The sequence below is a fragment of the Aythya ferina genome (assembly GCF_964211825.1).
Source record: "Aythya ferina genome assembly, chromosome: 1".
NCBI classification, from domain to species: Eukaryota; Metazoa; Chordata; class Aves; order Anseriformes; family Anatidae; genus Aythya; species Aythya ferina.
Window position 1 is genome coordinate 3035373 of NC_140296.1, and position 26691 is coordinate 3062063.

Below are 26691 nucleotides of genomic sequence, written 5' to 3' on the forward strand. Positions count from 1 at the left end.
AGGCTTGCAAAATAAACACACGCACATACACACACACAAAAAAGAATATTCTCAGTAACATTAGGAGATGCGGGATATATGCGAGAAAAGGCAGGTCTTTTTTTTTTTTTTTTTTTTTTTTTTTATATTGAATGCATTTATGACATATGTCTTTTCAGGCTCTGCCTACCTACCTCCTCAATGTCATGATCCTTCTGCACTATGATTTCACAAAAATAATATCTAGGAAAACTTTTGTCATGCAAAGTTACAAGAGTTGTGAATGTAGTACATCATCAACAATATTTAAAGGTATGTTATATATAAGGTTTTCATAAAACAAAAAGTTTTAGGTTAAAATGTTTTAAAAATAATTGTAGCCTAATTTAGAAGTGAGATCAGTTACTCGTTTGCTGCTGGGTATTTATCACAAAGTAACAAAGCAAGTAATTTATCTGTGATTTTAACCTCCTTTGCCACAAAAACTGTTTCCTCATATAGTTTTCAGATGTATTTTAAGGAAAATGAAACTCCACCAGGGCACACACACAAAAACTTTAACTTTAACCTTAACCTATATATACATGTATGCATGTATGGAATCAAAAGCACTCTGAAATATACCACACTTGTAAAGCTGAAAGTTATGGAGGACTTTAGAAGAACACCTATTGCTATGATCTCTGAAAAAATGTTACTTCATCAAAGGAAATATTTTTATACAACTTACAGAGGATGCAAACTGAGAGGATGCAAATTGAGAGGAAAGACTGATTTTAACTCCTGTCTGATGAGACATCACTTACTCAAAAACTGAAAAATAGAGAGGAAGAATGCTTTATACCACAAATGTTACAAGGACTTTTCAACAGCATGCCTGGATGAAACAGCATGCAGGGAATGCTGCAGATCAGGAGGACTTGGTTTAATGCTTTTACTGCCAACAACACGCTGTGCAACCTTGGAAAACTCACTGCCCTTCAGAGTCTCTTCTAATTTAATTCTCACTCTTACCAGTACTCTCTACTTTTGTTCAAGTTCTTCAGGAGAGGAGCAATATGCACTAGAGGAAGATTTTTCAGGGTCTGGTTTTGGCAGTCTAGACGCCTCTATAGCACAATTGTAAAGGCACTGCTGATGCTGCTGGGTTAAGGACATAATGCATCTGTAACTGGTCCTTAATGTGTACTCACTATGGCATACAAAAGGGTCTTGTTGGAGACATTATAATTCATACTTCAAAAAGAGCTTTCCCTGAGAAAATACCGACTAGCCCAGCATCATCTGGGTAATGGCATGGTGCTGCACTCAGAAATCTCAGAAAGGATCAAAGCTCCATCTGTAATAGATGTTACCAAGATGCAAATAAATGGCCCTTGATGAAACCGAGCTTTTACTGAGGAGGATTTGATTCTATTTTAAGAAGCACAAATTGAGGTAGCTGAGCTCCAGCTGTAGTTGGTGGAGGCCAGGTCAATGCAGTTAACCGAGCTGTAAAGAACCTCTCTGCTCACCACAGAGAAGGCTCCTGCAGCTGAACAGATCTCCAAGGCCCTCTTATCATGTCCGCCAGATCTCCACCAACCACACAGACAGTGCAGGCCATTTAACAATCCTGGAAACACCTCCACGAAGCCAGGCTGAGAGAGCTGGGGGTGGGGGGCCTGGGGAAGAGAAGGCCCCAGGGGCAGGAAAGCTGGGGAGGGACTCTTGGTCAGGGCTGGGGGGACAGGACGAGGGGCAGTGGCTGGGGGGGAGGCTTCAGGAAGAAATTGGGAAGAAATTCTGCCCTCAGAGGGCGCTGAGGGCCTGGCCCAGGCTGCCCAGAGGAGCTGGGGCTGCCCCAGCCCTGGCAGCACCCAAGGCCAGGCTGGGGGGTGCTGGGGGGGGCTGGGGGCAGCCTGGGCTCGGTGACATGTCCCTGACCATGGCAGGGGGTAGAATTAGATGATCTTTAAGGTCCCTTCCAACCCAAACTATTCTATGATTCTAATATCTCTGTAACACTTTGCTTATTACCTTGACCTCCCTTTGCAGAAAGTGATTAATTCAAAGCCAACTTTGCGATGTAAGCGTGACAAAAGGACTTCTCAGTGTTGAAAGCATCCCAGAGTTTGTTCACTTGCTGCCTTCACTGCCTGTGTGTGTTCCCCCCTGTCTAGACAGCCTCAGCAAAGGGCTAACTAAAACTTCCAGATACCAATCTCCCACAGTAACAAGTTCAGAGGAAACCAGACACCCCGTGACGCGAATGCTCTGGTCCTAGTTGTTTAATTATACAGGTTCTCCAGTTTGTTTTGAAATGGCGCTTTGCCAGGGCTTAAAGGGTCAGTTAATGAGCCGTGCTGGCTCAGCCTCTGCAGCAACCATCAGTGGTGCCGTGGAGGTCAATAAGCTTGATCAAAACGCAGGGCTACCTGCCAGAGAGCCTGACCGATAAACAGACCCCCTTAGGCCTCCATGGGGATGCTTGTCTTTTCACCATCTCCTTCCCCAGCCATCCAGCCTCAGCCCAGACAGAGCTGGTGTGGAAACAGCAGAGTCAGCTGAGTTTTCCTGGACCAGCAGTGGAGCTGAGAGGGGAGAGCCAAGAATCCAGAGTGCATTTAAAGCAGGGGAGGAACTGCAGACCAAACACCGGTCTTCTTGTCCTCCGCCTTCCCCACGCATTGCCATGAGCAGGCCATGTGCATGGGCCAGCAGATGTTCCCAGAGCTGCAGCTCTCCTCTGTGGTCAGAGAAGACACAGCAGCCAGGAGGGACGTGGGCAGCCCACTCTGTAATGGCATTTCCTGCTTTTTCAGAGGCAGGATCACAAGCTCTTCCCTGCACCACTTTCCAGAGGGCAGCTGGCCCACAAAGCTGGTGGTCACACCCATTCTCCATCCTTTCCAGGGTGGTTAAATTGCTAGCCAAGCCCTCCTCTCCCTGAGCATTTCCTCAGTGCTTTCATGATGCTGGTGATTCCCTCTTCATGTTTCTTTTCTCAGGAGAAATGGGGTCTAGGGTTAATCAAACTCTGATGTCTTAGAGGTTCAGAGAACTGTTTTGCCTTGGAACATGAATTTCTTGCTGCTCCCATGACAGCTTGACATTGACAGATCTGTGCAAAATAAGATCTGGCTTCTGCTTCTTTATAAAAAGAACACCAACTCCTTTCCCTCTTCCCATACCCTACACAACAGCTCATAGCAGCACCGGTTTCCAGACACCATAAAAACATAACTGAAAAACTGTCCATAAAAACAACTGAAAACATAACTAACCCCCTGCACACATCGCCTAGGGATAGATTTTTGGCTGGTTGCATGGAAGGCACATTGCAGAAGTGCTGTCAACAGGCAGCAGCAGATGTTGCACGCTGAATTCTTCTCTTCCCATGTTGAAAATGTGCTGATGTGGCTCCAGAGGTTCTTGCTCTGGGCAAGACAAGCTGGGGCCATAGACTCATCTGATTTCTACAAGAATGTAAAACTCACAGTGTCTGCAATCATCCCCTAACATTCGGGACTTCTGTAAAGGGTCAGCTGAGACTCCCATATTGCGAAGAAAACAATAAGGAAATGAATTTTCAGAGACAGCTCCAAAAGAAGAAGCTATATGGTCTAGGAGATATGAAATATTGATTTTAGTTCTGCTCAAGCCACAGCTCTGTTCTTGGGGTATTCTGTGTGAGATACTTCCTTTGTTCTTGTTTCCCTTTACAACAGGGACAGGATATTGACTTCTGCAAAACACTTGCAGTGCCACAGCTGCAAGAATGTGGGCATTATTAGATAGGCAGCAGGATAAAAAAAACAACACCCTGTAATACTGGATCAGACTGCTGGACAGCCTTAATCATTATTCTGCATCTAGCAACAGCCAGTACCTGGTACTTTAGAGGAAGAAGCAGGAAGTCCAACGATGAACTGCTGGGAGAAATTTATTAATGGCTGACAGTGGTATAAAATTATGAAGGTTCATATTTCTACAAAACATACAGACTCTGATAACAGCAGCTGTCTTTTCCTCCATTTAAAATCCCAGTCCATTTAAAATCATATGCTTTCAGTTATATGATGACTTCAATCTTTCTGGTTTTGTTGTTATTTTGGAGTTCAATTACACTTTGTATTAAAAAAAAAAACAACAAACAAGCAAACAAAAAAACCATTTCTTTTTAAACAAGCTACTTTTTTTTTGTTAATTTAATAGATTATGACTTCTGTATTAGAGATAGTTTACTTTCTTTATAGCATAACTTGCTTTTTATATCTGTATCATATATTCTTCCAGTTACATCCTATCTACAATAAACAATACCAATCTCTTCATTCACTATATATGATGGCTTTTCTATGCATTTCTTTTTTTTCATTTCAGAACAGAGTTACAAAGACATTTTGTGGATGTCTCCATATCATACCAGTGAAAATACTACGGCACATCAAAAAGCCACACTTACAATGCAACCCTTGGGACTAACATTTCTGATGTAACTCCTGACAGTGATGGAATACACAATTTCTCCCCTTAATGACACTGAGCCACTTTTCTGCTTTGTGTTTGCACTTTCATTTTAATGCCCTTGTTGCTATGGAAGATTTTTAAACACCTTCTAAAGGTATCCAGTTTTAGGGTGAGCAGGAAGAAGGCATTCAAAGCTGGAAATACAATTGTGCAGGAGTTCTTTGATGTTTAGGTGCAGGCAAGTGCTGCTGCCTACCTGTGTGCAGCCCAATTCGTATCCTGAGGGGGATGTCCGGCATGTGTCTCATCTTGAATGTTCCCACTGAGCTGAGGATGTCCAGGGACATGTTGGCTATCTCAGCTGCGTGCTTGTTTCCATTCCGTTTTGGGAGCCCTGAGGCAACCATGTAGGCATCACCAATTGTCTCTACCTAGCATATACCATGGCATTAAAAAAAGATAAAAATTGAAGTTGGGAAAGAGAAGTAGAATCAAATTTTGTGAGCGTGTGACTCAGCAATGATTTGATCCTCATCCCTGGGTACTCTCACCTTGTAAACATCATGATTTCCAATAACAGCATCAAACAGTGTGTAAAGGTCATTTAGGAGGTCAACTACTTCGATAGGTTCACTGAGGGCTGAAATGGTTGTGAAGCCCACAATGTCACTGAAGTAGATGGTGACCTGGTCAAAATACTCAGGCTCCACAGTGCCACCAGTCTTGAGGGCTTCTGCCACTGATCTGAAATAATAACACAAAGAAGGTGACAGGGCAAACGCCCTTGTAGCACGCCAAAGAGCTCAGACACCCTTGCCCTAGTATGCCTAAAAGATCTTCCAATAAATTGAAGGATCTTTACAGATGTAATCAGCACTGATGAAAGTTTCTTGCTTTGATTGAAAGGTGCTTGCCAAAACCAGTGATCTGCCCTCCAACTTCCTCAACAGTGGGGAACACTTTTGCCCAACCCAGCTATGTATTGTCAAAGCACTCTTTGCCGTCTAAAGTAGCAGTACTTACGGAGGAAGCATTTGTGATAGGAGTTTCTCTGTCTTCTGTTTTTCAATCTCTAGCTCTTCTGTCCGCTCCCTGATTAAATCTTCCAGGTTGCTTGAATACTGCTCAAGCATTCTGAGCATTGAGTCAATGATGTTGGTCTTCTTGCCTTTGTTGATGGTTTTGAACTGGAAAATCAAACTGGAGAGTTATTTCCCTATCTCATTACATCATTACAGCACTCTAAATTTGGAAAGAAACCAAAAGCAAGCACTCATTTTAAAGTCATTATTCTGTAAGACAGGTTTAACCAATGACAAAACTTCAGTAGTAATGAAAAAGGTAAATTGGATGGAGAATTTGTGCCACTAACTATGGAAACTGTCTGGGTCTATATTGCTTCTCTACTAACTTTCAATGAGGCTCAAGTGCAGCACCACTTCCAATGAGATGACAGCATGTATCCAACCTCCTGCCATGGACATCCTTGACCACTCTTTCCATGCAGAAATTCTTCCTAATACCCAATCTAAACCTCTCCTGGTGCAACTTGCTACCATTTTCTCATGTCCTGTCACTTGAAACCCAAGAAAAGCGACCAACACTCTCAACTACAACTTGCTTTCAGCTAATTGTAGAGGGTGATGGCCTCCCGTCAGCCTCCCTTTCCATTCAGAGGTCAAAATTCCAGGGCATTGGAAATTCTTACTTTTGTCATACTGGTCTTAATTTTGCCTGTGCACACAGGCATGTATGTGTACTGCCACCCCCAACCACAATATGTTGTGCTATCTCCTCTTGACCTGAAACTGGGCCTTGGAACCATTTGGATAATCTGTGGACTCAGGTATTGTATTAGACTCAAGAATGAAGTCACATGGGTGTGAAATTAATCACAGCATCAAAGAATTGGAAGGTAAAAATGATGGAATGATGGATATTATATTTTTTAGTTTGACCTTAAAAGAGTATAGGAATGGCATTACTGGATCAGACAAAAGATTTATTTATCCATGATAGTGAACAGTAACAGGTATCTGGGAAAGATGTTCAAACAGGGTTAATGTACAATCATATTTCCCTGGGATGTGCACCCAGCCTCCACCAATTTGAAGTTTTTGAAGCTCAGAGACCTTCTATATCAAAAATTGTCTTTGTGTTTAACAGCCTTTGGTGAATTTTCCTTTCATGAACTGCCTTTAAATACTTGGAATCAACCTGTAGTAACAAGTTGCCCAGTTCATATACATGTATGTACCATGTGAGGAAGCGCTTCCTTTTGTTTCTTGGAGTTTTGTTTATTTGCTCCTTTTATTTGATGTTCCTAGTTCTTATATTATGAGCAATGGTAAACAGTTATTACCTAATCTCCTTTTCTATAGCAATCAGGATTTGATATTTTTTTTTTTCATATCTGCCCTCAGTTGCCTCATCTCCAGGCCAAAGAGTCTTAAACAATTAAACCATGGTCTTAAACCATTCATCCTTGTTTTGGCACCAAAGGCCATTCAGTTTTGTTCAGTTTGCTGTCAGTTTGGGATCTTACAAATCTTCTTGAGATTGAGGCCAAGAAGAAAAAAAAAAAAAAAAAAAAAAAACACACACACACACACAAAAAAACACTTTTCTCTATGAAACTTTGTAGGATCAAGCAACATATTGATCTGAAGGAGACATAATTCACAGCTCTTTGATCTCCATGAGACCATCAGAACAGGTATACTGCAAATGTGATGACACCAAGACCATTTCTTTCCTGCTTTACATCCCGTGTGGTGCTCCCACTGAAGTCCAACTTCAGGACAAGCTGTAAGATGTGCATAAAGCATAAAACAACCCAAGAGTAAAGGCAAGAGTAGAGCTCTAGGACTTTCTCAATCACTTCTTGAGACCTTGCTTGCAAAAATAAATTAATTAATTAATTAAAATAAACCAAACCATTTTCCTGGCAAGTAAAAACAAAGGACTGCACCTACTGCTGTGTTCACTGACCTTGTGAAATATTTCCTCAAAGGTGGGACGTCGTTCAGGGGCTTCACCCCAGCATTGCTTCATTACCTGGATACACTCCAGGGGGGCCATCTCAGGGGCTATGTTTGGGCGGCACAAGGGAGGGGGTTTCTTCACCTTCTTTATAATTTCTGTGACAAAGAGAAGAATCCAAAACACACGGTGAAATGGGGGCTGAGAGCACAGGCTTCTTCGTCCCTGCCTTGCTCATTCCTTCACCATCACTATTATTTCTCACAACCCCATGGCTGTGTCAAATGAGACGGGGGTTTCCTGCTTTCCTCTGTCGGGAGTCTCTTGGAGGATTTAAAAGGCAAGAAATTCAATTGCCTTCTTGTCCCTGGAGAGACAGGTTACAAGCAATAAAGTGGCTGGATGGGGGAAGCTTGTGTGACAGATCGATGTGTGAGCCTTCAGGCTTATATTTAATGAAATTGCCTCCGACTCTCTCCATCAGGATTTGTGGTCCTCTAAGAGATTAGAGAGTTATGTCCAAGCCCAGACAGGAAGGATACCAGCCACTGACGCTCCATTGTTAACTGGGAACCAGTACGTAGGAGGTTGATGGGAATGGAGGCAGAAGTATTTTAAGAGGGAGAGCTTGGGTTCAAAACAACATCTGGGAAGTGACTCCCTGGCTAGAGGTGAAACCTAATGAATGCCTGGCTCACAGGTCCTGAGAAGTCAGTCCTTGAATCTGCAGTTTTTAGATAAAGCAGCCCTACCGCGAAGGAGCTGAGCTGCGGGTTTCTTTGACAGCTGGAATATGGATGGGAGAGTGTGACGTCTGAACCCAACCCTGACTTCAGTTTAGGTATTTCTTGTTAAGAATATCCTGGAGGAAATTGTTGTTGTAGCTCCCTCTTCCCTGCCCTGGCACTTCACTCCTAATCCCACATTAGCAGCTTGCACTCCTGCAGCCACACCGAGGTGACTGGGGAGCTCACTGCAAGCCAGAGCCCTGAAACTTCAGGGAGGTTTTCAGAGACAGTGTTGTTTTTTTTTTCTTTTCTTGTTATTGTTTTTTTGTTTGTTTGTTTTTTGTTTTTTACTGCTTTTTAGCCTGACTCTGCAATTTAAACTGAGAAGATACCTTCAGGGAGCCAACCTTGCCCCTGAAAAAAAGTGTAAGGTAGAACTCTTATGTTCCTGCATTAAAAAAAAAAAAAAAAAAAAAAAACAAAAAACAAAAAACAACAACTGTGATTGTTTTCGAAGGTTTCATCTTGTGAAGTGCAGAGCAGTCATCTGGAGTGAAAACCACCCTCCTTCTGGCAGAGACCCTGCATTTCCACAGCTGTTATGGTGAGTACCAAGAGCTTTTCAGCATTGACAGCTTACTTTAAAGCTCCTTGGACCATCCCACCAGTCTCCACCAAATGAATTAACCAAAACACCTGGCTAAGTATTTCCAGGGGCAGCCAAGGGGAAATGCCTTCTGCAGAGAGTTTTAAAGTTCACACCATGTACAAAAGATCCTTGAGGATTAGGAAGCAATGAATAGAAATTTATCATTTTATCAGGTCTGGGAATTGGAGTGCACTATGTTCAACATCTACTGGGGGTTCCTCTAGGGGGCCAGGAGGGAGAACACCTGCAAATTACATCATAGATTGCATCATAGTCCAGCTCTGAATTACACCATAATCATCATTGTCACTGCATTGCAGCAGCAGCTTGGACCACTGCCGTTTTTCCAGGCACCAAATGGCCATACCCCACCTGGTGACTGTCCAACCTAAGTGGGTTTACAATGGGCATTCACTGAAATCAGCTCTTTTCTGACTCTTCTCACCCCCCCTCCCTGTCCAAGTGCTGTGACTTGACCCTGATTGCAGTGTGTTTGCTCTTCCTATGCCCTCCCAACAGGGTTTGAACAAACGTGAGCTGCACCATGAACAGTTCCCAAGGAATTCACCTATTTGCTATTTCTGATCCGAGCTGCCTTCAGTAGAAGTCACCAGGGTCATGATGCATCACTTTGATCTCTGCCGAGGAGACAGAACCCCTTTAAATGGGGAAGCAATTAAGGAAAAATAGATGGGTTGATGGACAAAGCAGGAAAAAGACATGGCTAGCATGGGGTCCAGCTCAAAAACCTCACCCCTCTTACAACAGACATAAAAGGAATAATGGGTGGGAAGAAACTACAGCAGAGCTGGCCAGCTCTGAAGCATCTAGGGCGGTGACCCAGTGCCCCAACCCCACTAACAGGAGAGATTACTCATAAACCAAGGCTGAGATCAGAAGTGTACATTTTGATGTTCATTATGGATGTTTTATTGAAAATATACTTTTGATTTTTTTTTTCACTGAGAATGGTCATGAGATTGAGACGTCACTTTCACGGCAACATTTTACCCAAGGGGCTTGAGCAGACTTTTTGTGAGTGCTCTGTGTAAAGCCTTAAAACTGAACAGAAATCATGGCCTACCTTCAGCTGAGAGGTCTGACGTGCAGTATGGTGGGCCCCGAACAACCACTTCTTGCAGGATAATCGCAAAGCTGTAAATATCTCCTTTGAATGTGCCTTTTCTGCGCATGTCTGGGTCCCTCAGCAGCTCAGGGGCTGTCCAGAGCAATTCTAAAAAAAAAACAAGGGTATCAAATTTCTTATACTTGGGTTCAGACTTGCTAATTGCAGTGATTCTCCCCGTATTTAAATGCATACTTCATTTCAGTCATTTGAGAAGAGGTGGAAACATATTTCATTGGTTATTGAATCTTTTATTTCTTGCAATGTGTTAGAAATACTAAACTTCCATACTGTTGAGAAATTTTCCAAATTTCACTCTACCTTTTAAAAAAAATTCTGCTGTACCAATAATTTACATTGTATAACAGTAGTCCTGAATTTCTGTATAAGAAGTCATCTGACCAGTGTCAGAAGTTTTAACTATTATTTTTTGTTTGTTTGAAAAAACATCACTCAGACAAAATGCTGTTGCTAAAGCTTGGGTTTCTTGTTACAGGTGCTGTTTATCAATGACGAAAGAGTTAATAAAGTATTTTACGTAGTTCTCAGATGAAAGCAGTTTCCATCACAGAAGTTTGTGGCAGTCTGAAGTATGACCAGTCTTTATAGTCCTATAATTCAAGTGATGAAAGACATAGTTGGAAAAAACATACCCAGACTTATCAGGAAATGATTTTTTTTCAAACTGGGATTTTGTTACCCTGGCAGTTGTGCACTGTGGGCAATGGGAATACAGAAATTTTCAGCTACTGTAATATATATAATTAAAGTAAAGGAGAAGAAGATGGGTCTTCTGGCAGCTTACACAGCTGAGAAACTGGTAATGTATAGGAACCAAAACCTGTGATAGAGGGATCAAAGCACTACATGCCACTTGAAACCAGCTTTCTAGGATAAGCTGGGATACAATAGGAATTCAAGACGAGTGCTGGCAATTTCTTTTCACCCAGAAAGAAATCTCATCAAAATCTTCAAACTCAGTCCCTTGAGATGCTGTCCCTAAGAGGTGGTAATGTCATGTGGCAGCCTTTGGTGACTGGCATGTGAAGGACCTATTTCAAAGAGACTGTTATCATCCTGTGTTTCAGATAAATTAGTTTTTTGTTTGTTTGTTTGTTTGTTTTGTCTTGTTTTGTTTTAAAAAAGGCTCTTTTTATCTCTTTTTATTTGGCTTAACATAAAACTTCAAAGATGGGGTTGGAGCTAAGAACGTGAAGCCAATTCCACCAGTCAGAGAAATTCAGAATTGCTTCATATTTGAGGTGCACTTAAACCCTTCTCCAATTACAAAAAGCTTGAGCTCTGTCACTACTTACAACAAAATCTCTTTCCATTACCATGACACTCTGCTATAAACCTTTGGGAAGTCTGAAAAACTTTGCATGTTCTTTTCTACAACAATCCATCATATACTGGTACCTGGATGTTGTGAGATGTAAATCCTCATGTGACCACTGGCTGATAAATCAATGGATCAGTATTTCCCCCAAATATTTCCTTAGGGCACCTACCTTCGGGGGGTGGCTGAATATAAGGGCATTTCTGTGCTTCTAAGAGCTCGTTATAACCATAGTCGGTGATCTTCAGCACAAACCGTCCATCCACAACACAGTTACGAGACTTCAGACGTCCATGGGCAAAATCTCGGTGGTGCAAATACCTAATTCCCTATAAAATACAGAAAAGATTGAGACTATTCTTTGAGACTGTGTTATCCATCAGTGTTCAGAGGCACTAAGCCACTGTGGAGGGCACCAAATACAGCACTGACTCCATGGCAAAGGCAGAAGTCAATTAAGATATCATCATCTGGAAGGCTCCAAACTACACAACCAGCATTAATCAGTCCAGGAAACTAGGGGAGAAGTTCAGAAATTGCTTAGGAACAAGAATTTGGCTGCACCCTGAAGTAATACTGAAAAAGACTAGCACCATTAGGAGTCCAATGCCTCCTTCTTTGTAGCCTTAGGACTCATTGCACTCAGAAGCTGTACTTTTGGATGAGGTTATGAAGGTGGACACAAGTGGTACCAAATGGTTAAATGAAGGGAAGCTACAGAGGTGGTGAGAGCTGGATGCCCTGGCATCCTCCTCCTCCTCAAAGGAGGAGCAGAAGGTGGGTTTCTGGAAGTATACCCTCTTCAAGCCATCCACCCCGGACTCCTAGTTCATGATTATGGGATAAAAACACAAAGGACATGACTGGAAGTGTGTGAACACTCTTGCAAAGTGACCACAGATGCATCCACCCAGTGACAGAGGATGTCTATGGTTTGGTTCTGTGCTGGAACCATTTCTGATTTATGACAGGAAAAGGCCTCTGGAAAGTAGGATTTTGTCACCAAATTCACTGTTCTAGGTGGTCAGTTCCAGTTTGTGGTTTTAACCTCTCAACCTGCTGTTGAGGATGTAGTCCTATTACTCTAAACAGTATTTCTCAGATGGTAACAGAACGGGAATAAGAGGTCTCTACTAAAAACCCATGTATACCAGAATAATTACAGTCACATTGTTTTTCCCTACATTACTCTTAAAATCTCACAGTCCTGGAGGAAATAGCTATGTCAATCTAAAAATCACATGCTGGTCAGGCCTCAGCAGGAGCAATGGATTTACTTTAATTAGATCCATCAGGAGGGAGGACTTGAACATCCAATCCAGCTTCATATCTTCATTTCTCAGTAGGTCTTCCAGGCTTCCTCGGGAGCAGTACTCTGTCACTATGGCAAAGATGCCACAGTCAGAGAAAAAGCCCAGGAACAGATTCACATTTTCGTGACGCAAATCTTTCATCTGAAACAAGACAGTGAATCACAGGAGACCAAGTCAGCCAGACATCTGCTCAGCATCATCAGATGCCCTTACCATTCCTGTCTTTCCAAACAACCTTTCACACAAGAATGGGGAAGAAAACATTATCTTTGCTGCTTACATTCATCTGTCCTACACTTTTTTTTAAGCTTTGCTCATCTTAGTCTAACCATTAAGACAACAAAAGTAAGATATCAAAGACAAACTGAGCCGCAACGTGTTTTTCTTCAGACAAGCTGGACTGGATTTTTCACCAGGACAAAATGGTTTAGGTGGCGTAAGCCGAGTTCAGCATTTGGGGCCTTGCTTCAGCTCTGGTTTGATCTGAAAAGCAATACCATGCCTGGAGTATCCAAAGTCATCCATCAATGGTGGCTTTGGCTAAATACACTGGTAAATTTGCTGTATTTCTATGCATAATAATGCCATTCATTTGTTAGCAATAACTGCCAACAGCTAATGGCCTTGAATATGGAAAATAAGTGCGTTTGCTTGTCAGCTAATAATAATAGGATAGAAAACTAAACTTTTGAAGGGAGTCTTAGCTGGAAATACAAACCAAATCCCAGAGAAATGCACAGCTATGTCTGTGCCAAACTGCTAGACCGTCAGCAAACAGCACATAAAAATAGCTAGCAGTGCATTACCCCGCCCTGATACAAAATGGTGTGGTTTCCCCCAAACCACTCTGTCTTTGCAGACAACTTTGTTTAGAGGACTCGTTGTACATTTAGTCTTGCACCAGCTCTGAAGTACGATGCCCAGGATGGGCTGGGACACATTGGTCGCTGGCAGGTTTGTCAGATGCAATCCTGCATGATCCTTTCTCCCAGGTTTAATCAGGCAAGAATTACTGAAAGCCAGGAAGTGTGTTTCAATGGGTATAAACAGGAGACAAGGAGAATAAAAATGCCCTGCTGTTGCAAAGGCCCCCAGACAACCTTCCCTCCGCGTCCCCACTCAGCCCCTGTTCCTACCTTCCTCAGGATGCTGGTGGAGCTTTGCCGCAGATGGTGAATTGCTCCCGTCTCAAATTTTTTCAGCCACACCCAGTCACCCTGTCCACAATACAGGTGGGTGAATGATAGAGCAAGTCTCTGAACAACGTCTAACACTGAGACCTAGATCCGAATTCCAGATCCTTGACTCTAAAAGTGGTTGGGGATTTTCAACGTCCTTGGCAGTAGGTTCTTTCTGTATTGCACCCAAGTGAGAATCCAGAGGAAACACTACAAAAATGGGGTTGAGGCAGGACCTTTACCTAGCACAGAACTTCATAGCTGGAAGTACCTATTAGTATCTAATTAACAATACAAATTATTAAATTAATATTATTAGTATCTAAAAAACAATGATACATTGATTAAAAGAGAAAGTAACCCTCTACAGATTCTCTGGCCTTAATAATCTAGTTTCCTTTGTCTCTTTACAAGAATTGCCATGCCATTTATCAAAAAGTTGTATTTTTGGAAAGAATTGAGTGAATTTTATTTTATTTTATTTTATTTTATTTTATTTTATTTTATTTTATTTTATTTTATTTTATTATTAATTTTATTTCATTTTATTCTATTTTCACCCTCCGGGGCCATCAGCAGTACTAGCATCCCAGGATCTACAGTACTGCAGCCCAAGATTTTCCCCACCTAAGCAGCTCGGTGAACCAAATTAGTGGGAGGCTGTACAGTGTCCATACCTACCTCATACAAAGCCACGTTGGAGGTTTCGTGGGTGGCAGCTGTGCTTTTCAAGGAAAAGGAGCGGGTTGGAGACTTCTGGCTTCTGGTTTCGGCTGCTACACTGTTTGCATCAGTCAGGCTGTCCAAGGTCAGCCTCTGAAAGGCAAAGAAAGCAGATGCAGGACAGTTCACACCTCTGGTTGTTATCCTCCATCCCAGCTCTGCCCAGTATATACATGCCATCAATTTAAGCAATGGGATTGCCCCGCAGCAGTCCATAACTAGTGATAGGACCAGAGGGAATGGCCTCAAGTTGTGCCAGGGGAGGCTCAGGTTGGCAATGAGGAGACATTTCTGCTCAGCAAGAGCGGTCAGGCCTTGGGACGGGTTGCCCAGGGAGGTGGGGGAGTCCCCGTCCCTGGGGGTGTTCAAGGAGAGGTTGGACGTGGTGCTTGGGGACAGGGCTTGGTGGTGACATTGGTGGTAGGGGGGTGGTTGGACCAGATGATCTTGGAGGGCTTTTCCAACCTCTAACTTTCTAACAGCTCTAACATTGTGAGTGCATCTAACCTGAGACTCAAAACCACTCAGCATATGGGAAAATATTTGATGTGCAGGAGGAAATGAGGTATGGGGAAGTGAAGGACCTTCCCAGAGCTACATGAGTATGGAAATGCCATGCAGCAAACCTGTCTTTGAGGGTCCCACAGGATTAACTGCATGAGTAGAAGGACTTACCTTTTTATGTAGCTCTGGGTTGATAAAGATAAGGTCATCCAGGGTCAGTATTATCTTGTTAGGCCCCCTGAATAACTGGCTGTTCAGGATGCTGTGCCTGGGAGATTGAGAGAGCCACAGTTACCACTTTTAGCCAGATAAGTAGTTTCTGACACCGAATCCCCTGTGTCTGGCTTCACTGCAGTATTAGGAAAGTGCAGTGGTGCTGGACGTGGGTGAAAGCAGAAGACAAGCCAAGATGTCCTGACTTGGACTGAAATCCTCTGAGTCAAACAGCAAGGGTCACCAATTCACAAACAGCAAAATCTTTAATCTCAGAGGGTCTCAGCACAAATAGAGGCTTTGAGTTAATCTGCTTACAAATATGAACCGGAGGTGTATGTAATTGCATACTTTGTTCTGCTTGCATTTCTTTTTCATATCCCCAGCCATTCTGTACTAGGGAGAATAGCAGGATTTATTAGACCAGCCTATCTGGTGAAAAAAACAAACCAGCTTTCAGGCACACTAGCCTTTCTTAGGGCTGAACCTTTGGTAATTTATAAAAGCAGCCCGGACAACAGTCACCATCCAAGCATGCTAGATGAATATTGTAGCATGGTGCGGTACGAACCCCACAGCAAGCTACCTCCTTGTAATGACTGCAAACTCATAACAGAGGGAAAGGCTGCAAGGGATGAGAGGTTTGTTGTACGTGGCAATGCAGCATGGAGGTCTTGGAAGCAATATTGCTGAGACAGTGCTCTTCTTCTTGGCCATGAGTGATTATATCAAGCAGAAGACTGTGCTGATTCAGATCTACTTCCAGGATCTGAGCCAGATGGGATGTCTATCGCATACTGTGCAGCACAGGACAAATGTTCTTCTGGCATCTCCCAGGGATGCTGCTGCTTGTTTTCCAAGGGATGACTCTGGACTCCTGGAAAGACTACCAGATTTGCAGAATTGCCTCAGGGGAGATAGGAAATTCAATGTACTTGTCAGAAAAAAAAGATGTTGCCTGCTACTTGCCCAGCTTCTCTAAAACTGGCATAGCAGGAAAGGATGCACTAGCAAGGACAACACGTTCATGGGCTAGTTCAGACAGTCTTGCACAAATTAATATGAAACATTCCAGATTTTCATGGGTAGTTTTCAGCTGGGATTCATCTGACACTCGGACATGACAGCACTTGGACATTTTGTGGACTCAGGAACAAGATAGAAGTCACACACCACTCTTTCAATGAATGCCAAGGTCTAACACTGAGCACGAAACATCCTGTCTATGAGACAGTCAAAAATTCATCAGACAAGTACAGAAAAGGGAAATAAAAGCTCTCAATTGCCCCCATTATTACTTTTTTTTTTTTTTTCAAGTATTTTGTTTACACTCCAGCAGATGTCTGGTCATCTGGTAAGACTAAGTTCATGTTTGATTGCCTGCTAAGACAACTAGAACTTTTCCTGATGAGATCCCAAAAAAACATATTTGATTCCAAAGAAACATATTTGATCTTGTTGGCAGTAAGACTCCTTTTACTAACCATGTTGTGGAAGAACTCATTTTGCAATATGTCCGCAGATCACCGTGATTTACTTTTTCATTGCATGTACCAATCTGGGCATTTCAGAACAGCACAGCTCTTTGGAGTTCAGAGGGAGCCTCATCAATATGTCTGCATCACCTTGGCTGATTGATTATCATCATTCTCTAACCGCTTTGTCCCTAGCCACCCAAGTCAGCTCCATGCAAAAAGCTCATCACTCATGTACCCTTCACCTGCCCTGCAGAAAACCCTGCTCGATCATGCACATCCTCTCCCCCAGGCATGGAGGAAAGCACCCTGCTGCTGAAAGCGAAGCACAGAGAGTGGAGTGACTCATTTAAGGTCATGTAGCAGATCCCTGGCAGAGCTTAGACCAGTGCTCCCACATCTGAACTCAGTCCACGCTGTGGTTTAAATTTAGTTCCAGACGTGCCCTGCCCTAACATAAATCATTGTCTGAGTCACACTGGACTTTATTTTTTTTCTCTCTTTTCCCCTGCAGATGGCCATACATCTTTACTTTACGACTAAGCCTTCCCAGGCACAGTCTGGTACTTGTGGAACAGCTTTCACGTAGAATAGGCAGAAAAAAAATGTCTTTTATTTGTGTAATCATAGAGGCTGGTGGCCAAGGCATAGAGCAGGGCTTTAAGATGTGGGTGGATGGAGGCCACCTCCTCGGTGCCTGCAATTATCAAGTATTAGAAGCAGCTGTGTGTCATAAACGGGGGTGCTGCTTGAGGTGTTGCTTGTTGGGTGGCCTTACATCATATGGGTTTGGAGGAATGATTCAGGAGTGGGGAGAGAACACGTTTGAGGATGATCTGACAGGCTGAGCTGGATGGGAAATTCCAGGAGCCCTGCTCTGCTGAACCCATTGCTGCTGGATAAATATGCCTTCTCATTTCAGTCCTGTACCATGTAGGTGTCACCAATGACAGACAGATTCCTCCAGGGGAGGGTTTGGAGTAGAAGAGCACATTAGATTGTGGCTATGCTGTCCTCACAAAGATCAAGCCACCAAAGTTCATGTTGGCTCATATCCACCTTGGATATACAGTTGGGACAGAAGTGTGGTTTGTACAATTGGTGGAAGCTGTCTCTTCCTCAAGAGACAAATCCTATGCCCAGAACAATGTATATGCAATGTGAGTGACCAGGGACCTGGACTCCAGCTCATAGCAGGGAATAAATTGGCTTGACAATAAAGAGGTGTTCTAGTTCATTGCTCCAAACCCTTTCCAGAGAGAGTCTCTCTCTCTTTCTTTCCAATGCATGGAAAAAAGAAAGAGGGTCAGCGTATGTGCTAGGTAGGTAAATCACATAGGAGACAGAAATGCAGAAAAGAATGATCTGGAATAAGAAAAAGGACATTTAAAATGGCAGCCCTCTTGTTCTCCACCCTGAAGTTCTCAAAGCAGATTCCTGTTGTTGATTTGTAGGGCATACTTTGCACTTCCAAAGAGATACTCATCTTTGTAATGCTTCAGAGACATCATCCAGTTAATCCTTCCTGCAGCAAACTACAATCTTCTTCTAAAACTGGACTGGATTAAGTGTGAAATGGCTCCACCCAAGACTGCAGAACCAGTGATCACACCACCCAAGCCTCAATCCCTTAATAAAATGAAGAGACATTTGGCTGGAGGGCAGAGACCGCAACCAAACCTGCAACACATGGCCCAAGCTGCTGGCAAGCCTCCCACAGAAGGTAAAATTAGCTCTAAATCAAATAAGTGCTGCAATTCTCACCTGATAAGATAAGCTAGGCCCACAGCACAAAGAACCAGGGCAAATACCAGCATTGCTCCCAAAATCATGATTGCAGGCTCAATCCCTGTGCAAAGAGAGGGGGAAAAATCGGTGGATTAGAAAATTGATTCATTAGAATAATAATTAAGAATTGGAATAATATTTAAATAATTAGAATAAATAAGAAAAATAAATTGATTTAGGCAATAATATTAAAATTACCAATATAATGCCTTCAGACTACAGAGTCAAATATTAAGCTAGAAAGATGCTAGAAAATGATTCTTATTTAATGTTAATTTGTGAATACACAACTGCTGACTGCATTTGCATGAAACTACTTTAATTTTTTACTTACATGCATGCACATTTTTCTCCTTTTTTTTTTTTTTTTTTTTTTTTTTTTTTTTTTAATGAGATACAGAGTCCTGAAACAGTGGGAAAAATAGCAAATAACTGGACTCACAGACAAGAATTAAGTCGTACAGACAGCTTCTACAAAGTTCATAACTTCTGAACATTTGACCCTTTTCTCTCCAGGAACCGAAACACTGAAGAAGCTTTATCATGTGGTACCAAACTGACTGCCAGTGTGAGTCACCAGTCCATCTGGGATTTTTCATTCCCTGCTACTGATGTCTAATGCTGAAAAGAGCAGAAGAGCAGGGAGACGAGTTTGATGTCTCAATGGGCCCATTGACAGAACGTACTGGAGATGGTTTGCTCATGAGTTTATTTGCTAGGGAGCTAAGGAAAACTGACATGAATGGATGAGCTCAATTCCAGCGGGAAGAGTTTGCTGCCTCTGCCTCTTCTATCTTTGATTTATATTTACTTTATTCTCTCTGTGTTCAGAGATCCTCTAACACAAACAAGCATGCAGAAATTTGGGTTGATAAAAAGTTCATGACTCTAAGTCTCTCTTGCACCTAAGTCTCAGGGCATTTTGTGAGACATGGAGCTTCCCAGTGAAAGCTGCAGGAATTTTTGAAAAATTGCATATTTTCCAGGGGCAGACAAAACATTTTAGTCGAAATTTTCCTGCTAGATTTGTACTAATTTTCTGTTTCAGCCCAGGGCTCCAGTCCCTGATTGTCCTTATGCATATAAGTCACTCTGCTTTCATGTCTAGAGCCATGAAAAAAGAGGGACTGGATCAGCTTAGAGGCAGACTTGCAGGACACCTGGTGCTCTGCACCTGTGGTTATCTGCTGGGAAACCTATTACTGAAGAGAGAATACCCTCGAATAACTCAGTCACAGGGGCATGGGTTGGGTTTCTTGCTGCACAAAGGAGCAAATGCCTTCCCAACTAGATAGTGGTACAGTGTAGGGGTATGAAAATCCCATCTCACATCCCTGCATGGTCATCCAACAATTTCAGAGAGAATCTGTATGCCAGACCACATCGTGGTAGGAATAATGTGGAGTTTGCTGATGTTCTCTTCTGCATCCAGTTGTGTTTGGTATGGTTGTTTATTTTGTTTATTTTTGTTGTTGGTGGTGTTTTTTTGTTTGTTTTGGTTTTTATTTTACCAGTGCTGTCTCCTAAGCTTCCTCGGATAGCCCCCTGTAACCCATCATGGTGAGAGGACTCTTCCACAACTGAAAAATGCCTAAGTCCCATTTTCTTCACTGAAGCAGCACCTGGTAGGCTACGTGAGACCTGGTTGAAGCACAAAATTCACTGGGATGAATGAGAGACAGTAAAAGGACAAAAGAAGTGAAAAATAAGCACCCAGATAAACAAACCTTAAGTAACAGGAGTTAGCAGAGGCAATACCAAAGATGAGAGTGCTCATGTCACCATGTAAAGCCTTTAGGAAACTCAGTCAGAACTTTGTAACTCATTAGAAGTGAAAACAAGGTTAAAATGGGCTCACCAGAATGGGCAAATTTAAGTCATACTCAAGGGACTTTGGGGGATTGTGTTGCACTCATTAAAGGGACGGTGAGAGTATGTGAAACTTCTTCTGGGATGTATAGAGGTAGGGATAAAAATGGGGAAAAGGAATCACTGGGGATGGGTTGAAGCTCAAGAATGGGGTAAGGGAGAGGATGGGATGCTGGTCATACACAAACGTGCATTTTTCTGGCTAAACACTGCACATGCTTATCACAATCTGTCCTACCATCTCCTATTCCTTTTTTTTTTTTTTTTTTTTTTTCTCCTAGGTGAGGGTGTTCTCTATTCTGCCTGTGTGTGATGCTTGAAGGCATCAAGTCAGTCAAATCAGTCAGTAAGATAAGGGGTCTGGGAGCCTGCTGCCAGAGACGGTAGGTGTGGAAGCCAGCTCCTGGAGAGATCAAAGGGTTTGGCACCCTGGGGAGAGCCAAAGAGGCCCTGGGCCTAGCCTGGAGCCCAGGAGGTGCCGTCTGCCCCTCAGGAAGCACTGCTGGGCTGGGCGGGTGCCGGAGCCCTGGCACAGGCTGCCCAGCGAGGGGCTGGGGGCTCTTCCTTGGGGATCTCCAGACCCTTCTCTTCCTCTCTCAGCACCTTGGCAGCTTCACATCCACACCTCCTCTACCCCTAACTCCATACAAAAGCCAGACTGAGGCCTAGGTTTAGTTCCAGTCATAAAATCCAGTTTCTGAAATATCAGTAATAATAATAAACTGCCACTTCCCTGACAAATGCTTTTATGCTTTTGTAAAGGTGGGAACATAAAACCTGATCTCTCTAAAAGTCAGTGGAATCTTTCTGTAGACTGCAATGGGATGCTGAATTGCTGTGCTGTTCCTAGTGACAATGAAGAATTAGATATATGGCGAGATTATATATACTTGTCGACTGCTCTAAGATCAGTATATCTCCAATCTCCATGGAGCTACTCTGACTTAAATCAGCTACAACTGAGCCAAGGGGAGTGCTTTCCTCAGCTGCTGAATGAAATATTCTGTAGAAGTGGTTAAGTTTGTTTATTTAAGTCATATCCCAGAACAGTAGGAATAAACGTGTATTATTATAAACAAATATGTCAAGTGGAAGCTAAGTATCCTACCCTGAGAATTAGGTTTCCCTGTTGACTTTAAAACTGCAGCACAGTTGCCTCAAGTTAAAAACAGTAAGTGCAACCGGTGTTCAGTCTAGCAAACCCAGGAAAATATTTCTTCAGTCTTCTTAGGTTTTCAATGACCACTTCATTTGTCTACTCCAACACTTTGAGTAATGATTATTTTCTTTTTTTGATGAGCTCTGATGAGCCCTAACACCACATACCTAACTCTTTAAAGAAGCTGGAGTTTACCAGGGCTGATGGTGAGAGCATGTGCAACCTAAGAACAATGTCTTCAGCACAAATCCTCTTAGTTCCCTGTCCCTCAAAAGGACAGGGACACTTTGCTGGGTGGAGCCACTGGCATATATTGGTTGCTATCTAGCATATATTACTTGCAGATGTTGACTGTTAGACCTGGAAAACTCTTTCCAGAATCCAAAAGTGGCAACAACATTATTGATCTGAAAAACCAGTAAGAGAATCTTGTGGATAAATGTAAGATCTCTGCACACGACTCCCACTACAAGTAGTGTGAAGACCAGTCATCTTCATGGGAATTTCTTAGGTTTGGTCTTTTCTCTTTGGGGAAATCTAACTTAGTAGATAATTACACAGTGTAAGAAAAAAAGATGAAATAAATAAGAAGGGTAGGCCTGATGACATTTGACCATAATATTTTGTTTTTCTTACCTCCAGTGCAGAGAACGTCTGGATTGAACCAACAGCTGCAGTCTGCCTTGGGAGGGGCTCCACTGGGAAAGTGGATGTCCTGGCCGAGGGATGTCACATCCTCTAAAGACATGTCCAGCAAGTGGGTTGGGAAGAGCTGGCTCCCATGACCATCTGTGTCCAGTACCACATAGTTGCTCAGCCACTTCCCACAGCTGTCTGTCTCTACCCACTGGCTAAATCCAGGGAAACTGACATTTTTCGTGTGTTCTGTTATGTTAACTCCTGAGACCCAGGCTCCTTTTTTCCGAGCACTGCTTATAGCCATTGCCATGAAGTAAATGGCATCATAGATTGTCCCAAAGAGTGGAGAAACCTGAAATTACAGATAAAATTCTGGTCAGGACATACTGCTGCCAACTTCTGGTTTAACATCTGCATCAAAAGATGTCCCTCTGGTTTATCAGTAAACTCAAGAATTGAGACAATAGGTTTTGTTCTCCAGGTTTGTCACAGACCTTCTGTGCAAATTCAGACTGATAACTGGATCTAGGAGGATATATTAGAGGACTTGAATATCTTTGTTTTCCATTCAACATTAAGTCTAGGTATAAGATCTTGAAAACTTTTGGCCATCTGAAGTATCAAAAATGCTAAAGGGAGGTACTTGAACCTGTGAGCATTAAGGCTCACAGAAAAACGGGTTTGAAGAATGTTAGATTGAAGGTAGCTCTGTCAAAAACATATGTGAACATTTCTTATGGTTGCTTCCCAAAATACACTTTCAAAATGTTTTTAAAATCAAGTAAAATTACTTTATGGGAAGAGGCAAGACTACGAGCCTGATGTTCAGCTAGCTTTTTATGACAGCCAGCCTCAAAGGATTGAGCTAAAACATCTTCCACAAATAAAAGATCACAGCAAGAGTCTCGGCTCCCCACCCAGCTAGGAAAAATGTCATACTCAGGTTATCAGTCCTCTCTGTCAAAGCATTGATTATTCCTAAGACATAGAATTCACTGCCAGAGAAAATCTGTCCTCTGGGGTACCAAAGCCTTTTGCATTGCTCCCCTCTGTGCCAGACTTGATTTAAGAGTCTGTACCTTTCCCTCTCCCCCCAAAAAATGGTTGTTTTTGTAGACATATGATCGTTCACAGTTGGTAGTTGAAGAGAGATTATAGCCAATACACTCATTATAAAATGAGAAGTGCTGCTGGGAACTACAGAATTTGATGTCTATGGAGGGATTTGTTGACCAGATGTAGACACCTACAGTGAAGAATCCTACACTCAGTATAGTTACCCTGGGCTCTCATTGCAGTGAAGGAAAAGATATGGATGCTTAAGACATGATTCCTTTCTTTCTAAAGTAGACACCCATGCAGATCTGATAAATTGTGCCTTAAAAGTGCTTAAATTTTTGGAAGATCCTAGTGAGATTCAAAGGTTAGTGCAGCTGAATCCTGCATCTCCTCACCAGCACAACAGATTCTACAATTCTAATGTCTAAAAGGTAGAACTTGACTTTAGGGTTTGGTTTGGTTTGGTTTTTGTTTGTTTTTTAGATAGACTTTGAGATAATTGTTATGGCATGTTCAAAAGAACAGCTTTGACTGAAGTGCTAAGAAGCACGAGGCAGCAATAATAATCAGCACTTCTACCTAGAAGCATCCAGTATTTTGTTTGTTGTAGCCCCCCAAAAATTATCAGATGTGGGAATCTTATTTTGGTGCTTTAAGCTGGGGTCACAGACTTTATCCACCTGAAGAGAGACCACTTTAGCTTGGGTTTACTGCAGTTAACTAAGTTAAACTAAATCTGAGAGCCTTGGAGACAGCCCATTTCTCTTGAATTCCCATCATGGCTCTGCAGTTGAACTGACTTAGATTGCCAGACAATCAGGAGAAATACCTTTTCCAAACAAATGCAGACAACACCCAACCTTCACCATATTTTTCTCAAAATACAAGTACACAGTCTGGATTTTCTTTCTCCTGTCCTTTCTCTGTAATTGTTGTTTGAACTACATGTCCTGTTACCATGTCCCGGAAAAGCTCAACAAAAAGAATATTTACCTGTGTAGCTTCCAGCTCCCTGGCTATTTCACCATTTTCTTTAGCTTCCCTGAATGCATCATAAAAAGTCCTGTTCCCAGATTCCAGTGTAATAGTCAGCACAGCATCATATGCTTCCTGGAGCTTGGTGTCATTGTCGAGGGCATAGAATGAGATATTTTGGTAAGGAAGACTGTAAAGTAAAGTGTCATATGGAATGAGGACGTATCTTCCATCCGTTAGTCCCATTTCCTGAGCTTTTGTGAGCAAGGTGGCCTGTTCCTCCCCTCCAATGAGCACAGAATGCATGCACAGAAGTATAACTGAAACACAAGGACCACAGACAGTGTTATTAATCCATTTGGGCTTTTCAAAATAAAACAGGAGGGCAATCATGATCCTATGCTGTCATTAACTGAGACGTGAGCTTTCTCTTCGTGTGCCTTGAGCTGAAGGACACCACAGAGTCATCAGCAGTGCCCAACTTCCACCCATTCATCCCATCACCAGCTATAGAGATTTTGGTTGGACACTCCTTAGGAAAGAAAGTGTTCCTGACAAATGAGGAGCTGAAGTGAACAAGAGCATTTTTTCAGGTGTTCGAATTACAGGAAACAAGCAGGTACTTCTAGGCAGTGATTTGTCACGTACTATATATAGCAGGGAGCTTAAGCTGGCCAGATGAATCGTGTTTGAGAAGGGACTGGTTCTTTGTTAATGGAAGCAGCCCATCATCCCTAGCTCAAACAGAGTAGTGATGGAGATGAGATGAACCCACCCAAGGTGGTTTTGCTCTCCGTCATAGAGCTGAGCACTGATAAAACTCAAGTTATACACAACCTTCCTACCCTTTTTTGTTCGCCTTCAGCCTAAAAAGCAAATTTTATTTAAAATGCATCCTCAGCTGGATTTGCAGTGCTGATTGCAAAGATGTACATCCAGGATCAGAGCTGTGTCACAGACTTCCTGAAGGGCTTTGAACCAGGACAACAAGGCTTTTACCCATTTTCTTAAGAGAAAACAGAGCATTCTTTACTACATGCGTTGTACACCAGCAGGGATGCTTTTGTTGCTTTAGTATGCGGTGTGTAACACTGGATTTCACCCCCAAAAACTCACTGAACCCAGGTAGCAAGGACACAGCATTTCCAAAGCGTGAGATTTCTGATAATTCAAAACACCAACAATACAAAACCTTCCTACAACCCCCTCTTTACACTTGATAGGGTCAAGCTGAGACACCTATCTCTACTAAATACTGTCTTTTCACACGAGCTGGACACAGACTTTGATGCTGTAGACTACAATTTTATTCTATCTCCTTCACATACAAAATGCCCAGCATTCTTTCACATGAAACCCTGGCTCTGTTAAGGTCAGAGATAAAGTTCTGCTTGACTTAAATAACTTCAGTATTTCATTCTCTAGGTTATGTTCATGGATAACAATGCAGGCCATACTCTGGAGAAAAAAAAAAAAAAAAAGAAAAAAAAAAAAAGAAAAGAAAAAAAAAGTAAAAAGAAAAGGAGTGAGACTCAAAGCACTCAAAGCACTTACTTTTAATACCACCAACTTTTTTGATCTTGTTCCAAGTGTCTTCAATGCCTTTTTCTCCTTTACCCATGGCTGTAACAATGCCTACAGGAAGCCCCTCGTTCCTGAGTGCACTTGCTAACTTGCTGGCTGTGTCCATCCAAACATCCTGGTTGGAAGCAATGATGCCAACGTGAGCCCAGTTAAAATATTTCATGATTGTAAACAAAACTTGGGTTGGAGAGGGCAGGGTCCTGGCAAATGCAGGGTGATGGGTGGTGGAATCCAGTTTATAATTGATGCACATCCATGAGAAGATGGTTTTATTCCAGTTTTCCCCTAAAAGAGTAGCCACCTCACAGAAGCCAGGGTTCAGAGGGCCTACAAAAGCTGAGGAAAATTTTCCAAAGTCAGTGAATCTAACCAGAGCTCTTGATGTCTCACAATCTTCTTGCAGGACCACATAATCCAATCTCTGGCCAAGGTCTAGCGAAGGGTCTTTGCTTATTCGTTCCACCGCTAACCTGGCAGCCGCATGGGGAAAGGCTTTGGAGAAGAAGGGATCACAGTCCCAGGGTCCGAGCAGACCAATTTTAAAAATGGAACAATGCACCGGAGGGGAAACTGCGATTATTCCCAACAGCAGCCACCAGAGAGCGTGGAAAAACGTCTTGAATGAATTTCCAGTGTTGAACGTCTGCAACTTAATGTGCCTCGACAGCACCCAGAGCAAGCTGTTAGGACACGGTAGGAGAAATGACATTGTTTTACAGGCAGGGAGACCGAAGCTGAGCTCGTCAGGAAGCCAAGCAGTGCATTACCTGCTGCTGGAAGAAAAGCAGATTACATTTGCCTTCCTGTATACGTATTTGCTCTGTGCATGTAGGTAGAGCTGAATCAGCCCAAATTATACAACAGCTCTCAAGGTGCAAGTGTATGGGGTGCCAAAAACCTGCATAGCCCCATGGATATGCACCACAAAAGCCATTGTACCACACAGAAAACCCTACC

General features: G+C 42.6%; 1 protein-coding gene and 1 long non-coding RNA gene across 2 annotated transcripts in view; one reads left to right on the forward strand and one right to left on the reverse strand.

The window, feature by feature from the left end:
• Nucleotides 1-26443, reverse strand: part of GUCY2F (guanylate cyclase 2F, retinal) — a gene marked incomplete at its 5' end in the record, with an annotated part of 45178 nt that extends 18735 nt beyond the window's left edge. Inside the window, 14 exons of the mRNA XM_084500123.1 lie at nucleotides 4688-4862; nucleotides 4983-5175; nucleotides 5455-5618; nucleotides 7423-7571; nucleotides 9875-10024; nucleotides 11428-11584; nucleotides 12533-12709; nucleotides 13705-13785; nucleotides 14428-14562; nucleotides 15145-15241; nucleotides 18426-18510; nucleotides 22114-22468; nucleotides 24169-24470; nucleotides 25705-26443. Coding sequence (XP_084356249.1) covers nucleotides 4688-4862; nucleotides 4983-5175; nucleotides 5455-5618; nucleotides 7423-7571; nucleotides 9875-10024; nucleotides 11428-11584; nucleotides 12533-12709; nucleotides 13705-13785; nucleotides 14428-14562; nucleotides 15145-15241; nucleotides 18426-18510; nucleotides 22114-22468; nucleotides 24169-24470; nucleotides 25705-26443 — 2959 coding nt within the window. The remainder of the gene's footprint in view (nucleotides 1-4687; nucleotides 4863-4982; nucleotides 5176-5454; nucleotides 5619-7422; nucleotides 7572-9874; nucleotides 10025-11427; nucleotides 11585-12532; nucleotides 12710-13704; nucleotides 13786-14427; nucleotides 14563-15144; nucleotides 15242-18425; nucleotides 18511-22113; nucleotides 22469-24168; nucleotides 24471-25704) is intronic.
• On the forward strand, nucleotides 18110-22254 carry LOC311424748. The gene is made up of 3 exons (XR_014686175.1): nucleotides 18110-18384; nucleotides 18966-19017; nucleotides 22120-22254. It is a non-coding gene; the product is annotated as an uncharacterized lncRNA (long non-coding RNA).
• Nucleotides 26444-26691: the final 248 nt, after the last annotated feature.